We start from the raw sequence: 15817 nt of genomic DNA, 5'->3' as shown, positions 1-15817 counted from the left end.
CAGTGCATGAAACAACCACAGAATGGAGAAAATGCTTTGCTTGCTAGTTTGAATGGTATATGACATTCTCTACTATGTCCTCAGGGAAATAGTTATCATTTGTATTTATAATTGCTGTTGGTTGACCCTCAACCATGAGCTGGGAACCAGGAAGATTCACCACCTTCCTGACTAGAAGTCAAGCTTTTACAGCCTTTGCACATAAGTAGGAAAGGAAGGACTTCTATTTTGTAAACACAAGATGTGACTGATAATTAAAAGAGAAGTGTAACCTGAGGAGTGGTGAGGATGAAATTTGACATGCAGAAGATTGTAATTTCTTGGAGATCATTGAAAGTACTACCTTATTTGATGAGAAATCTCATGAAGTTTGCTCTAATAAATTCCAGGGTTTCTGCACATGGCGAACCGCTGCTGTTACATGCATTTAATGTGAGAGTTGTCTGAGAAAACCTCTAGTTTTATTACCTTATCACTGCTAGAATATGATCACATGCCAGAAGCAACAATATTAACATCAAGTGATGACCACTGATGAAGGAATAGCTTTTTATACTAATACTATCATTCAGGTTGGAAGGGACCTTATGAGGTCTCTAGTCTGACTCTGTTCTTAGCAGGGCCGGGTATGAGATCAGACGAAGTTGTTCCAGGCTTGATCCAAGTGGGTCTTGAAAGTCTCCAAGGCTGGAGACCATACAGCTCCAAGGAAGTGTTTCCCTGTGGAATGAGTTTCTCCACATGAGAGGTTTGAATCTCCTTTCAATGTATGTCTCTTAGCTCTTGTCCTCTGGGCCATACACTACTGTGAAAAGCCTAATTCTGTCTTCTCCTTGACCTTCTCAACACTAATGATGGGCTGCTTTTAGTTCTATTGAAATCACATTGTTTTAAGGGCTGTATTATCATCTTAAGCAGAAAGGATTATTAGTTACACTGTAGAGATTAAATTAATAGCTCTTTTCTGAGTGCACAGACAATCTATGAATAGATTCATCTTGATATGGAATTTTACTACCACCCAGTATTAAAAAAAAATGCAATCTTTAGCAACTTTTCTTTTTTGCCTGTTGCTGACTTAGAGTACAGTAAGAATCCATATGTCAGAGGCTGCTATTTTCTCTGACCTGAGTAGAGGCAGTTTCAGATGTGCAAAAATAAACCTAAGTACATGATTTTTCTTTGCTTTGTGCTTGAGTTGAAAGCATTAGCTAGTCCTGTATATCACATGAAAGAGAAAAGTGTTCACTACCCTGAACAGTTACTTTTATTGACAAGGGAGCAGAGAAATTTAGAATATCTATGTGGTGTACTGCATTACCTCTGATGTGATTTATATGGATACAGAAAGTTGGTATGATTATTATGCTAGGGCTTTTTATATCTGTAAGAGAAAATGACAAGTTGCTACTGAAGAACTTGCACTGTGTTTCATAGTTATGTTCACATCACCAGGAGTGGGCCAGAGTCCCATAACAAGATTATGCTCAGTTTAAGAACTCCCATGAAGAAATAAGGAGTGAGACAGATGATTGTCAATCACAGTTTGAGTTCTTTATTTTTTTTAAAGGGAACTTTCTGCCAATGATTTAAAAGAAGCCCTTTTAAATGTAATATATCTTCAATTCACTTTTTAAAGACTTCTTTTTTTTTTTTTTTTTTTTTTTTTTTTGTGGTGAAATTTTGAAGTATAAAATTCGTGTGAATCAGGGGCAAAAGGCAGTAAGTGCCATATCACCATGGTTTTAGTTTAAAAGCAAAGCGTGTTTGTGGTTGGAATACAAGTGTAACAGAAAATGCTCTTGGAACTTCTGCAGCCAGAGTTAATTCTAATAGGATGCCAGCAAGCTATCGGGGCTGCCACTGATAACAGCAATTATGCTGTACTTCTTGAATTCTGGGTAGCATTAATATTTCAGTGTATGAACCTTTCCATTATACTCTAAATTTCGATGCATAACTCTGATGCAAAAACCGAAGGCATTATTCTGTGGTGTCAGTAGCCCGTTTGTCTCTCTCACAGATCCGTGAAGTTGTCTGTTGATTGTTGTGTCTAGAAATTAATTTTCGATTACCTGATTTTCTCAACACAAGCAGACTGCCAACTGCAATTCAAATTCATTCTTTTGGGAATGTGTCTGCTTTCTGCAGATCCAGTGCATTTTAGCCAGGAGCTAATTTTTCCACTCAGCCACTTGGTGGCACTAGGCTTCTTCAGAATGATGGTCCCTGCTGTGAAACGCGCCTGCCTTCGGAGTAGAAGGCTGCTCAATTTCTTGTTTAGTATGATAGCTAAGCCTTTTGATTAAAACATGGTTTATGTTTTCCTTATTTTATACAAATAGCAGTCAGATAATATCTGGAGAGCATTTAGGAGCAGTGTGCCACTCTGCAGTGCAGAAAACCATGTTGAGGCTTTGGGAAGAGAGCAAGGGTTCTTTTTATTCCTCAGTAGGTGAGGCCCATGGCAAAGAATCCTCTTTGAGCTTTTTATTTCTGCTGATGCCACTGTGATAACCAGGGAGCTGTAACCCTTCAGTGCTAAGAAACTGGCAGTGCCTTGTCCTTGGAGTTGGGAAGGATATGGGATCTCTCAGGAATAAAGAATCCTGAGAGATAAAACACCATGGCAAGTGAAATCCTTATGCTGGAGCTTGGCAAGGTCATGTGCCAAGCTTCAACTTTAGAGTTCTGTGATGTTGCCTAGGGGGAAGAGATGCCTCAAGGCACTGGGCAGCTGGCAGGCTAAGGAGTTTTCTTGTGATGTGGAGGAATGCTTTGAGTGAGGTGATGGACAGGTCAGATCAGCATCCTATTACTCTGCCTCTGTAAGCATCAACTGGCTGTAAAACAAATTTGCAGCTTTTTGAGTAGCAGAGTGAGAGTATCTAATTGTTCAGAGCTGTTGCTTAGTAGCAATGCAGGTACCGTATGGAGGGGAAAATCCTACTGTATTGAGGCAGAACAGAGTTTAGACTTTATTTCCTTTTTAGTATACATTGTCTCAAGACATTTCAGAAAATAATGGTTTAGTAATAGACACTGTTCCCAAATAGAAAAGCTAAATTTCATGCAATATGACATCACGGAAAAAAAGATACTATGTGAATTTTCTTTAATATTGCACTAAATCATGGGGGTTTTTGTTATACAAATACTGCATAGAGATGCAGTTTAAAAGACCCCTATGTCATTCTGCATAGGTATAGGATGCTGCAACTGAAGGAAGCCATTATGGCTGAGACAGTTTCAGCTCTCCATTTCCCACCTGGCTTTTGATCATAGCAGATGCAGTGTTTTGAGTATTAATCTTCCAAATATCTGCTGTGGCTCAGCTTCTGCATTATGTCTTTGAGACTGTCACTTTCAATTTAGTGAATGTTGGTAAAGAGGTTCAACATTTCTCAGGGAAAGGATAAAAAATGTTGTGCTTAGACAATGGGACAACATCAACCTTACTCTTTAGGAAAGTAGGCTAATAAGTTGTTTGGAAAAGTTCACATACTCCTCCACTGCAGAGCTGGGAATGATAGTGCTGCATAGTATTGAACTCCAGAACAGTCTTTACATATACTAGGTTTTTCACAATGACTGTGTTTGCTTTATGACTCCAGTAAGTAGAAAGAAAAAAAAAACAAACCAATTTTTGCTTAATCCAGTCTATACATACAGAATTAAAGCTGCAGAAGGGATGGCCTTAAATGTTTGATCAATTTTTTTTGGTCAGCACATTCAGTAGAATCTAGTCTGTATGTAGCTTCTGCTGCCTGATTCTGGAACCTCTTTACCTCTGTACTTCTATGTTACACTAAAAGCAATAGCAATTAGGAGAAGGAGTTTACATGCAGAAAAGCATTTTAAAAATAGGGATACTGACAAAGAGGGAACATGTCACTGTTTTTTGTATGTGTGAAGAAGTCTACTAATCCTTGTAAAAAGTGGTACTGGAACCTGTTGACTGAAGTAAGGTTAGAACCTGGTTGAGAATAAGGAGTTCGTAGTTTTAACATCACTGATATTGGTATAGTGCAAGTACTCCAGAGTAAGATATTCAGAAGTATAGTACATGTACTTGTCAGTCTTGTGAACATTTCAAAATAATGTCAGTCTACCAACTTTAAGACATCAAATATTTGCTGTTTAATACTTCAGCTCATTTTCTAAGTCCTGACTATACAGATGTGGAAGACTGGTCTCACTTAACAGACTAAGTTCTTTTTAGTATAAATTTGAAAATCATTATATACTGAATAAGATTTTGTGGCAAGTAGTCTCCAGCTGGTTTTATTGTTATGGGCCTACTGAAGCTTAGTCCATGAGGATTTATCTTACGTTATGGGATCAAAACCTGATTTCAGCACTGAGCAAATTTGGGTTTTTGTAGTGTTGCCTGCTTAGAGTGGGAATGAAACAGAAAATTTCTTACCTGAACCTATGAATGTCACTATCCCATTCAAATCAGAAGAGTATGTTTTACGTAATTCTGAAAGAAAATTGTAACTTACCCTGTGATCCTTTAAAATCTAGACTATTGACCGAGAGGCTGTCTTTTTTTAGGCTTCTAACAATTTGCCCTGAGCACCTAGCTGTTAACAAATAATGAGACCATTGATTCGATGAAAGGAAAAAAGCCCCAAACTGGAGCACATTAGACTATTAAATTAAAAATTTATTCCAATTAGTACTGGGGGACTGCTTTCTACTGTACTAAATTAGGCAGCTGGGAATTAATGGCAAGTGAAAATCATTATAATGACAGTCTTTTTTAGTTTAAGATTTGAGAAAGTTTTTGGCAGTGTCATCATGACCTCAAAGAGTTTAAATTGCTCTCTAGACTGAAGATGCATAAATGTTGATTAGTGAAAAAGGTCTTGGGAGTACTTCCTAGCTGAGCCTTTCTGGACTGTCTGGGTCTGACTCATGATTGTAATAAGCTGCCCATCTCCATTTGTTTAAACACCAAGCTTGTCACATGCTCAGGATGAAGAATTCTGTGCCTTCATATGTGATACTTAATGGCAAACCAGAGAGACTTTAACAACCAAGTTGCTGATTCAGTGACTACATTTTTTCACTTGTCCTTCTAAGCCAAAAATATGCTATTTCTTTGCTATTCTTTATAATAAGCACATTATTTCTGTTAAATTTATATGAAAAATGGGAATTGTCAGAAAAACACAGGGGATACCATTTAAAAGCAAAGCCACACAGTGAAGGGCAAGAAATGGAAACAGAACTGGGAGTAGAAGGCCTGTAAGCAGAGTGAAAACAAGTTTTGTGCTTTGCTTTCTGATAAATCCTATACCTCATATTTTAGAATGCTGTTTTCTTCTGATCCAGATACTGATGCAATCTCTATAGTACTTATATGACATTTGCATGTATATATAACATATGTTTCATGTAACATTATTGTTTGAACTTGACTGGTTGGAATACATCAGCAAGTACATTTTCTCAATCTGATAAGCCTGACATCAGTCTAATTTTTAAGCTGCTATATTGACTCAAATTGCTGAAGGATTGGATGTCCTATGAGCAAGTAACAGTGTGTGAGGCAATTAACATTGCTAAGGGTTATGTTGTACTTAAAATGAACTGTGAGTTCATTGCCTTACAAACAGAATAATCTTCAGCCTCTTTAGGCTCTGAAGCAGTGATAAAGCTAGCTCTGTTATTAGGGTGGGCTGGACAGAGCCCCCCAAATACAAAACCAAAACCAAACAAAAAAAAAAAAAAGGAAAAAACAAACAAAAAAATCCCTTTCTTCTGGATGAATAATTGACATTACACTTTTTCTTCCAATAAAAAAAAGAAAAAAAAATCTAAACAAAAACCAAACCAAAAGTAGTGGAGAAAAGTATGCAATAGTGAAAAAATGCCATTTGAGCAGTAGAATTTCTCAAAGAATGCTATAAACTCCTGTTTACTACAGCAGCTGTAGGCCAAAGTTGCTATGGAAACAGAAAGAATTCAAATAATATTAGCCATAGTGTATCTACTGTATATTGCATTAATGACACTATAGCAAAGGGTCACTTGTGGTTTCATTTACAAGCATCACTTTTCAATGATTTATCACCAATATTAGAGGCTAGAATTTAAAATCAGAAATTGAAGGTTCAGCGCTAATTTGCTTATAATAATATTGAGATGGAAAAAAATATTTATTTAATCATAATCTAGAATAGTATTGAGTTTTTGATATGCAGAAAGCTCGTAGTCTTTTCTTAGAAACAAAATAATTTTCAAGCCAAAAAACAGATTATTTTCACTTGGCACCCAAAAGTGCTGACTTCAACAGTATAGCTGATGTAACTAGAACTGGAACATTCTTTTATCTGCAAGAAAAATCAATCAGTTCTTGAGCTTGGTATGTACCTGTTTGGGGAAAGGAGCTTGAATTCAGCCATGGCTGGTGCTGGATGGTGGGAATAGGTGAATTATTCTGATGCTTTTTGTCAGAACAAATTATATGCTTTAAATAAGAGATTGACACAGGAATGGTAGGGGTTTGTCATGACTATAAATACTGAGGTTTTTCCTCTTTTATCACCTGATTTAAACTTCTCTTTTTGCCACTCAGGTTCTCACTAGTTCTTTGGTTATAGTCTTTTTCTTCCCCTCTCTGTACCACTGGCTGAGAAAAGGCAAACATGGAATGGAAGATTCCTTAGGTGTCAAAAAGCAAATTTTGTCCCTTTAAATATTGACTAAAGCACTGACTTGGATGCTTTCAGGACACAGGCAAAGTTTCAAGTGACAGAAGGTTTAAATGTAAGTTATGTTTATAATTTGAGTGATTTTTTGGAAAAAAATACTGACCAATCCATGTGTTGAATAACCTGTTGGACACTCATATCTCTAAGGTATAAAAAAAATTAGCTTCACAGAGTGGTCTAAATTATATCCTATATAAATGCAGGATAAAGATGCTCAAGAAGCTTTTTCTGTGTTTGGCAGAAAAATCTGGCAAAAGTGTAGAAAAATTTCCCAAAGCTGTGTTCTGATAATGACTGCACTAGAATGCTTGCATAAAGCTTTGCCTATTACAAAAGCTGTAAAAACATTGACTAATCCACAAAGCAGATTACATGTTGCAGATGTATCCCTCTGCTGGGAGGAAAGCATGTGTGTGTGAGTGAGGAGGAAGAAAGATCTACTAAAGAAGGCTTCATTTGGTCCCTTGAAGCTTTATTGCATTTCTTTGACTGCATTTTCATACTTTTGCAAGAGTGTTTTTATTTTCCCAAGGATTCTGTTGATGAAATTGCTGATTGATGCATGAAAAACGTATACACCTTTTTGAACCCGGAAAATCCTCTTGTCTTGGCTCTGTTTACAACCAAAATCTCAACACTCTAAAGTTATTTGAAAGAGTGGCAACCATTCAGCAAAGTACCTCTCTATCTGAGAGTTTTTTCTTTTTTTTTTTCCACAGATACAGTTCTCAGGCTTTCTGCTGCATGGAAGCTTTAGCACATTTTCAGTGTGGCTTTTGCTTTGACATTCTTGACAAAAAGTGAATTCAGGGTTAGGTGACTGCTGTCTTTTATCAGGTCTGTCAAGAGCTGAGCCTTACCTAGGGTGGACTTGAACATGTATTTGGAGTGCTATGATAAATGCTTAAAATTGCTTAAATTTGATTAAAATTGTTTAAAATGAAAACTTAAATGCTGGGGCCACCTGTTGCCTTCCAGTTCTCTTCAGAGCTGATTATGTCTGCCTGTGTTGCAGGTGGGTATGTGCACATACCTGTGTATGTTTATGGATTAAAAGTGGCTGCTGAACTAAAAATGGGATTGTTTAGGAGATGAGGAGCAAGGTCAGTCTTGCTGGGATGGTCCTTGGTATTGCCCTCATTGGATCTCTGGAGGCTAGATCCTGTTCTTTGAGGTGCTGGAAACTGGATCCAAAGTGTGCTGCTTCTTGCTTCCCCCTCTTTGTGCACTCCTCTATGATGGCTTTGTCCTTACCAGCCTCCACTCCAAGAGGAAAGGGAGGGGACTTCATCCCCTCTCCTATAAATCACCTAATTTTTAGAATGAAGACTAATTCTGATTCTGTCACTTGTCTCTCTCCTGCCTGTCACCCCACTTTTCTTATCTTCCTGCCTTTTTTTGTGTGTGTTTTCCTACACGCTTTGTACAAGTATGTCACTATTCTCTGATTGAATCTTTGGAACTGCATATTCCTCATACTCCTGTACTTCGCAGAGTTGCAAAATACTTTGGTCTTGTTGCCAGTTATACTATTGGTGGCTTTCCTGTGCTATCAACACACTGGATATTGTCCCCCTTTTTTTGGCTGACACTGTCAGGACAGGAGCACGGGCAGGTCCTGTTCTTGCCACCAGCAGTGGTGGCTGTATTCCCCTTGTGTGGCTCTGGGGACCTGGCTGGATCTGTGGCACAGTGAGCCCTGTGTGGGTGAGTGCCAGCTGGAGACCTGTTGGGAGGCTCCATTAGCTATAATCACTCAGGCAAGAGGAGCATCATTGCAGACATTGATTTAATGCACGGAGAGAATCGAAAGGGCAGCAACAGCAATCAGGTGGGAGTGCTGCTCTTCCCTCACACGGCTGAAAGAGTGCACACAGAAAATATTTTGAAGAATACTCTGGTGGATATGAGCTCTGTAGTTAGACTGTGCCCTCTACTGCTAATTTTCTGATTTTTTGTTCTTTAGGGCACATTAATTTATTATATACCTGGATTTTCACATGTTAGCTACAGAAGAGGTTCTTACCAAACACGGCAACATTTATTTTTTCTTTTTGAAAGTCTTCAGGTTATTCGTGTAGGGAATAATATGCTTTTTGGATAGTGCTGTTCAGGAAAAGAGCTGTTTTAAGCTGCTCTTGGTATGTGAAAGTAATCCATAGGCTTTACACTTGATGTAAAGATTTTTAAGCTGTTGGCAGAGATTCTATGTTTTTAAAAGTTTTTCTGTTTGCTGGATTTCATGTACTTTCATTTTCCCTTTGAAGTGTGTGGGAGAGAGCAGAAGGGGAAATACTTCATTATGTCCATGAATTATTCAGGTACAGTTCTAGCAGCTAACATTACTTTAAATAGCTCAAGGTCTTTCTTTTTCCTTGAGTATGTCTCAGTTTTCATTCTTATGCTGATTGTATGCTAGGTTCCTTTGTTGAATACAATTTTGATGAAGTACTATCCTTCGGCGATCTTTAGAAATCATTTCAGTCTTGAAATAAGTATTTAATTCTGTTCTTCTCCAGTATCAGATATTCAGTGACCCTCAGTTGATACAGGTGAATTGTCATACATGTGACTTTAAAAAAAAAATCAAATTATTCTCACTAGAGTGTGTTTTCTATGTATTCTTGCAAAGGCATTGATCTGAAATGGCCTCCCACATATATTTCTACAGTGAAGGAAAAAAGGAATATATAATATTAAATATTAATATACTGTTATACTCTGAGAGGAATTTTACAAACCCACATTTAGTACATCATTTAAATGGGGAAGCATGAACATGACCTCCTTACACTTTGGAAATGCTCTTCCCCCTCCCACCAATAATATATGAAAATCTGTATTTAGAAAGTAGTTAAGCAGAGTAACACAGAGGAAGGCAATTAGAAAGATGTCTAGTGGCCAACATAAGAGGAAAGGAAAGCAAAACAGAACAGTGGCTTTAAAATACTGTTCTTGTAGTTCTAAAAATATATTTCAAAATCCAGTGATTGCTGCATAATCACACAAATGAGACCCTTGCTATTATTTCAGGGTGGGAAAAGAGTGTTAAAAAAATTTTCCCCTGAGGCTTAGGGCCTACCTGATACAGTCTAGAGAGGCAGTGGGGCATGATTACAGGCAGTTGAGCAAAAATGTATCTGTGTGTGTGTTTGTGTGCATGAGACTCAGGTTTGCAGGAGGGATGCCAGTGACCTCAACTGCTCAATTTAAGTTGCAGCAGCAGTGAGAATTTTGCAAGGCAAGCGTCAGAAGAAGTGCAGTGACAAAAGTGTCCAACAGTGCAAAGCTTGACCAAACATCCAATAAAGATCAAGATGTAATCAATATGATCATGTTCATGACAGTAAGGTTATAGCAATGTATTTATAACCAGAGTTAACTTGTATGTATTTTCTTTGGATGTGCTTGATAGAAATGTTTTTGAACTGAGTAATTGCAAACTTGCCAAAACTTCTGTCTTGCAGCTTAAGTTGCTTACTGGACCTCAGGTTCTCAAAGCCCTTGAACAATTTCTGAGTACGTAGTCAAGATTATGTTGCTGTAACACAATGCAGCAATGAAATGGAAATCTCAATCTGTGTAAAAGAATCTGGAAATGCACTGGAAAATGGCTCCAGATTCAACTCCTGTGCAGTAACCAAAAATATTGGTCAGGAAAAGAAAAGCATCCCCTTTCTCAGCAAAACAAGATTTATCAGGGCTGAATCTCACTCAAGATTAGCACTATAGCACTTGAAAGATAGCCAAAAGTTGTTTGAGTATCATGTTGACGAGGGACTGCATGTTAATTAGAATAAAATTACAAAACAACAGATACAACATTCGGAAACTGCTGGTAATGGCAGAGAATCTGTATCTGCAGCCTTTGGGACCTTGCTACCTTGCTGTTACTTGATTATTTCAATTGTTTAGAAGAGCAAGAAGTCTAGAATAAAGATGTGTGAAAACATGAAGAAATGAATCTTTTGACTGGGGCCACTGATTGCTGGCTGGTTCAAATGGGGAGTTTCGTTAGCTGAACCCAGTTATTAAACTTGGTTTTATCTGTTAGTTGTAAATACTCAGTTCTGCATGGGATTATCCTCCTTGGTTTATATGTATTGTGCAATTAATACAGTTGTGCTTGGTCCATGTGGAATTGAATTACATTGCTTAACACAATAATACACATTAGTATATTTACATATTCATATATGTGTTTTATTGCCATTTTAAAAAAGCAGAGTGGTCAATTTTTAGAGGACTACACTCTAATTCCATAAGCAGTAATTTGACTAAGTATTTATATGTGTAAGTTAATTATTTGGAATAATAATTAGGAAAAAAACCATAATGAAGCCTTCATAGAAAGATGTTATTTGCTTTTTATTATTTAAAGCCCAGTGGTAGATTTGAGACTTGTTATCTTGGGCATTTTATATATATGTACTGCTAAAGCTGTTGTTATTTATTTCAGCTTTCAAAATAATTTTTAGTGTTGTTCTTTGAACTGAACAGGTATAAAAATAATTCAGCACTTTGCTATTCTTGAAAGGCACAAAATTTTATGTATTATGCACTGTATTTCTTTTGAGTTTCTGTTTGTAGGAAGGGAAACTGGGAAGAGAGAAAGGAGATAGGGAGGATACTAAGGTGTATGAAGTTGTGATTAGGTCCAGACTAAGTTGAATACCATTGAATTCAGTGAGTCCTGTGTAAAATACCCAATTGGATAAAAATAGCAGTTTATACTTCTTGTGGTTGCTGAAAGAATTTTAAGTATGAAATTTGTTAAGAAGTTACTGATGCCTTGAAATATTCTTAGATAAGCATCCTGTTTGGCTTGCAGCTGTTATTGGTTGTGAAACACATCCTGAGCCGTTGTAAAAATTGCTGCCGTTTAGTCTGAGTTTGCAACATTTAGATTATTACTGCTGAATTTTTGTGTGAATAGAAACTTCTTAAAATAACAGTGGTAGTCCTCCAAGTCAAAGGTGGAAAGCATGGTTGGCAAACTGAATTTAATAGTTTTTAAACTGGTTGCAGGCTGTGTTGACCAGGAAAATCTGAGACATGTGGGCAAGTAATTGTGTTAATATGCTCTTCTCAGAGATTATGGTCTACTTCCAGATTGACTAGAAGGAAAAAGCACCATTATGTTAATTTTGAGTCTGCTGTAAAGTCAAAATGGTAGTGGAAGTGCACCCTATTCACTTGGAATACTCTTTAGGGCTTGATCTCTCTTATTTTTTTAATACTTAATTGTGCTATTCTTCAAAAACCACTGTGGCAGTGGTGAGGGGAGGAATGGACAAAGGGTCAAGAGATATTAAACTGTAAAGGAAATGACAATTTTTGCTAATTGTCATAGAAACAAAGGAGTAATGAATCCTGGTGATGAGGCAGAGGAGTGGAGGATGTTGGTGCACACACGCAGCAGTGTCGCTGAGCTGTGCTGTGACATTAGGCAGGTGATTCTGAGAGCTTGGCCCTCTTATTTTCTAATTACGTGTTTTCAGAAAATATTACTTACTTAGAACAACCCTGGGAACCTAACTAAAGTTCTCTGCTTGGGTGGGCTTTTATGTGTTAGTGAGTTCATTGTTGGTTTGTGCCCGTGGAAGAACTCTACCCACAGTTGGGCCATCAGAGCAGAGAATCGGCTGAACCGCCACCACTGATGTCCTTGGAGGGGAAGCAGCCCTGTCAAGCCCATGTTCTTGCCACGATGAACAGTAGCTGCTCTAATTTGTTTGGTCTCAGTCCTGTGAGTTGTCCCTTTATAAAGAGCAAGTGAACTCCTGGGAACAGAGGGAGACTGTTTCCCTGGAGGAGGTACTTATCAATGAATAAACCCGGGGGTCACTTTGTCACTTTAGCTTGCCTGCTGCTGTTGGTGCAGTTGAAGAGGCTGTAGGAAGGGGAAGGCAAGGGGATCACAGATGCTTTGGGAGGACAGCCCTTAACTCAGGTGGATGAGATGTTACTGTGTGAGCAGGATGTAAATCAGCTTTGCAGAACAGAGAGGATAGATGGAGCATAGTTTGCCTCCAATCGGAGCATTACTCAGGTAGCGAAGATCTTCCTGAAAAGCTGTAATAAGCAGTAGGAGAGTTGAATACAAACTTTTTCTTATGGTCCCTCTTACACGGCTCTTCAGCTCTTCAGTTTGGAAAATTGTGGTTCTATTGGTGTTTGTTAATTCCAGATCAAATGGAATTTGTTTCCTGATGAAGGCTGTGAGTCACTGTGTTTTAGCAGGCAATCTCCCAGGATTTCAGTCAACACATAAATTACTGCACAAAATGTAGGAGTTGCTCAATTAGCATGAATTCATTGCTCCTTGCTAGTATAGCTTTTCAAAGGATGCTTAATATCAGCATGGATTGGGTTGGTCAGCTGTAACACAGAAAATAATTCTAAGGTAAAAAGAAAACATGTGTACCCCAACCTTTTTACCTTTTGCTTCTACTGGCATGAAAAACTTGTAGCTGTTGCTTAAAAATTGCAGGGATTCTTCTTCTGGATGTTGTCACCAAATTTTTTGTTACCTTGAAAAAACAATCTATGAACAAAGTATGTTGCATGTTCTCTGAGTTTAATATACCATTTGATTAAGCTTGAGTGTATAGTAGCATCTAAATTTAAAAAGGGAGCAAAAATACAGTAAACAGTATTAGCTTGGACAATTGTTTCATTCTGTTTCTCACTGGTGTAATGTAAGCTGAAAAAGCTGAAAAATTTATTGTAGCCCCTATTTTAAACACATTTTCCAGATGTGATTGGAAATTACTTTGTGCAGAGCAATTTGGCTAAAACATCTATGTAAATGCTTCTAATGCTTCTTTTTTTTTTTTTCTTTTTTTTTTTTTTTTTTTTTTTTTAACCTATATTAGGATGTTTTGAATAACTTGGGCTCCTGTGAGTTGGATGAAGATGACTTAATGCTTGACTTGGAGTTCCTGGAAGAGCAACATCACCATCGTTCTGGTAAGTCAGATAAATGCTGTCTGTCTTTGGTGAGGTATTGTTATTCTAGAAATGTAAAGCAAATAGGTTCAGTACAATTACTTGGAAATAAAAAGAAGTAATTTTCTTGGAAGGAGAAGAGTGATGTTCATTTTTTAGAGTTATTTCTAAATGTATTTGTAATTAATCAGAAAAGTGCTGTTCACACAGCACTTGGGCTTCATATGGTCAGTTATGAAATGGAAGTGATTTTTACAGCTGCAGAATTTCAGTACCAAGGGAAGACCCATCTGTTTTTCAAAATACTTAAAATGACTGCTGCCTACTCCAGGCACTTAACAAAAGAGCATTGGTGGAATAATTGTGATCCTCTTTTGTGTGTGCCAGAATAATATTCTTCAAATAAAGAAGATTTGGCTTGAAACATGAGTGTAACTTGATGGTTTCTCTCATGGTTGGCTAAAGCCTTGTTGCACTACCTTAATTGTTAGCAGTAAATTATTGCTAAGTACCTTGTTTACTACCATGTTACAATAGGATTATGCAAGGTAAGTTGTGGGACCTGCAATGAGGAATGCTGCATTTTCTTTGGCTGGGATGTGGGACAGCAGGGCCTCATCTATGAGCAAAGTCCTGCTAACTCAGCCGGATTTGGTGAGTCTTCAAACTTATGTGGGACTTGTGCTTGATCCCAGATAGGGTTTTGAGTTTGTACTCGGCTGTGATGCTCTATTCTGACAGTGCCACATGTTTAAGCACCAGTAGTTCTCACCTTCTGTTTTACTTGCTGTTCCCTGCTCCCTGTTTCTCTGTTCACGCACATAGGTGCCTGTAGTACACATTGCATACAGAGGGATTTTTGAGACATACTCTGGCTGGAGTGGACCATCTTCAGTTCTGGTCCCTTCTTAGGTGCAAATTTTGCAATGGTTATAGATAAACTGCTTGAATTGTGCTCCTATTTGAAATTTTCTGTGTATGATTATTCTGTGAACATATCTGAATTATCTTGATGATAATTCTGTTTAACCATTGTACCATGTTTTTTAAACCTGTTTGGATATCTAGTTATAAAATGAAACATCTGTTTTCTTTGGTAGAGAGTATGGAGGATTGCAGCAGTAGTATGTGCATGATCATAGTTTTCTAAATTATTGGAAGCTGGAATGCAATATATGAGCTGCACAGAAAAGGTCCTTCCTAACCCATTCTGAATAGTGCTATTAACTGTTTACACAAAGTTGAATGATGAGTAAAGAAATGTAGTTTCAAAAAGCTTCAAAAACAAACACCATGTTTTATAAGAAATCATATGGGGTTCAGTATTATTTATTCCCTGGACTGGTTGGAAATGTATTAACTGGCAGAACTATTTTCCATAAGTAAACTTCCCTAGTGTGTTGCACTTAGCCTGACCTTTATTTTCCTTCTTTTTTTACAAAACATTGAGTTAATAGTGCAAGAAAAGTTATGTCCAGAAAGATTTTGTAGCAGCTTCTAGAACACCTAAAATAATAATGTCTGAACGACATAGTAATTAAGATGGAGGTATGATATGACACATAATCTTCCTGCTCTTGGCTCATTACCCAGAGCAAATGAGAGGCTTTTAAAACAGAGATCTACATTGTCCTCTGAAGAATGGTGATCATTTCTATTCTGAACAATAATGTAGAGACACACACTACACATTGTTTTAAACACAATAGAGGTTTTTTTTAGTAATATTTGCTCTTTGGTTTTATTTGTTTGGTAGGGAATCTAGCTGCAAAAAAATTAGGTTTTCCCTAGCTGTCATTGTTTTTAAGTCATTCACTTGGAATACAGATTTGGAATAATAGAGCCACAGTAGAGAGTAAACTCAATTTGACCAAATAAAACTGATGTCTTTATATTGCATGAGGATATGGCACAAAATTATTAATGTGGTTGTAAGTTATCATCTTAATTTGTGTTAAGATATTGAGGTAGTATGCTTGGTTTTTAGTGAAGATGCACTACTGAAGTGCATAAAAGCCTTGAACTAGATACTGACATCTAAACGCTTTTAACAAATCTCTTTTCTGATTCCTCTGTTAAGTGTGGCCAACTTCCAGGATTTAAGACTTTTCAAGAAAAATTATTTTCAGTAATTCCAAGTGAGT

General features: G+C 37.3%; 1 protein-coding gene across 1 annotated transcript in view; it reads left to right on the top strand.

The window, feature by feature from the left end:
• The window catches only part of CCSER1 (coiled-coil serine rich protein 1), a 375259-nt gene that overhangs the window by 106012 nt on the left and 253430 nt on the right, over positions 1 to 15817 (top strand). Inside the window, exon 4 of the mRNA XM_079305722.1 lies at positions 13601 to 13694. Within this exon, the coding sequence (XP_079161848.1) occupies positions 13601 to 13694 (94 nt within the window). The remainder of the gene's footprint in view (positions 1 to 13600; positions 13695 to 15817) is intronic.

The sequence above is a fragment of the Erithacus rubecula genome (genome assembly GCF_903797595.1).
Source record: "Erithacus rubecula genome assembly, chromosome: 5".
NCBI lineage: Eukaryota > Metazoa > Chordata > Aves > Passeriformes > Muscicapidae > Erithacus > Erithacus rubecula.
This window is presented reverse-complemented; position numbering and strand designations above follow the sequence as displayed.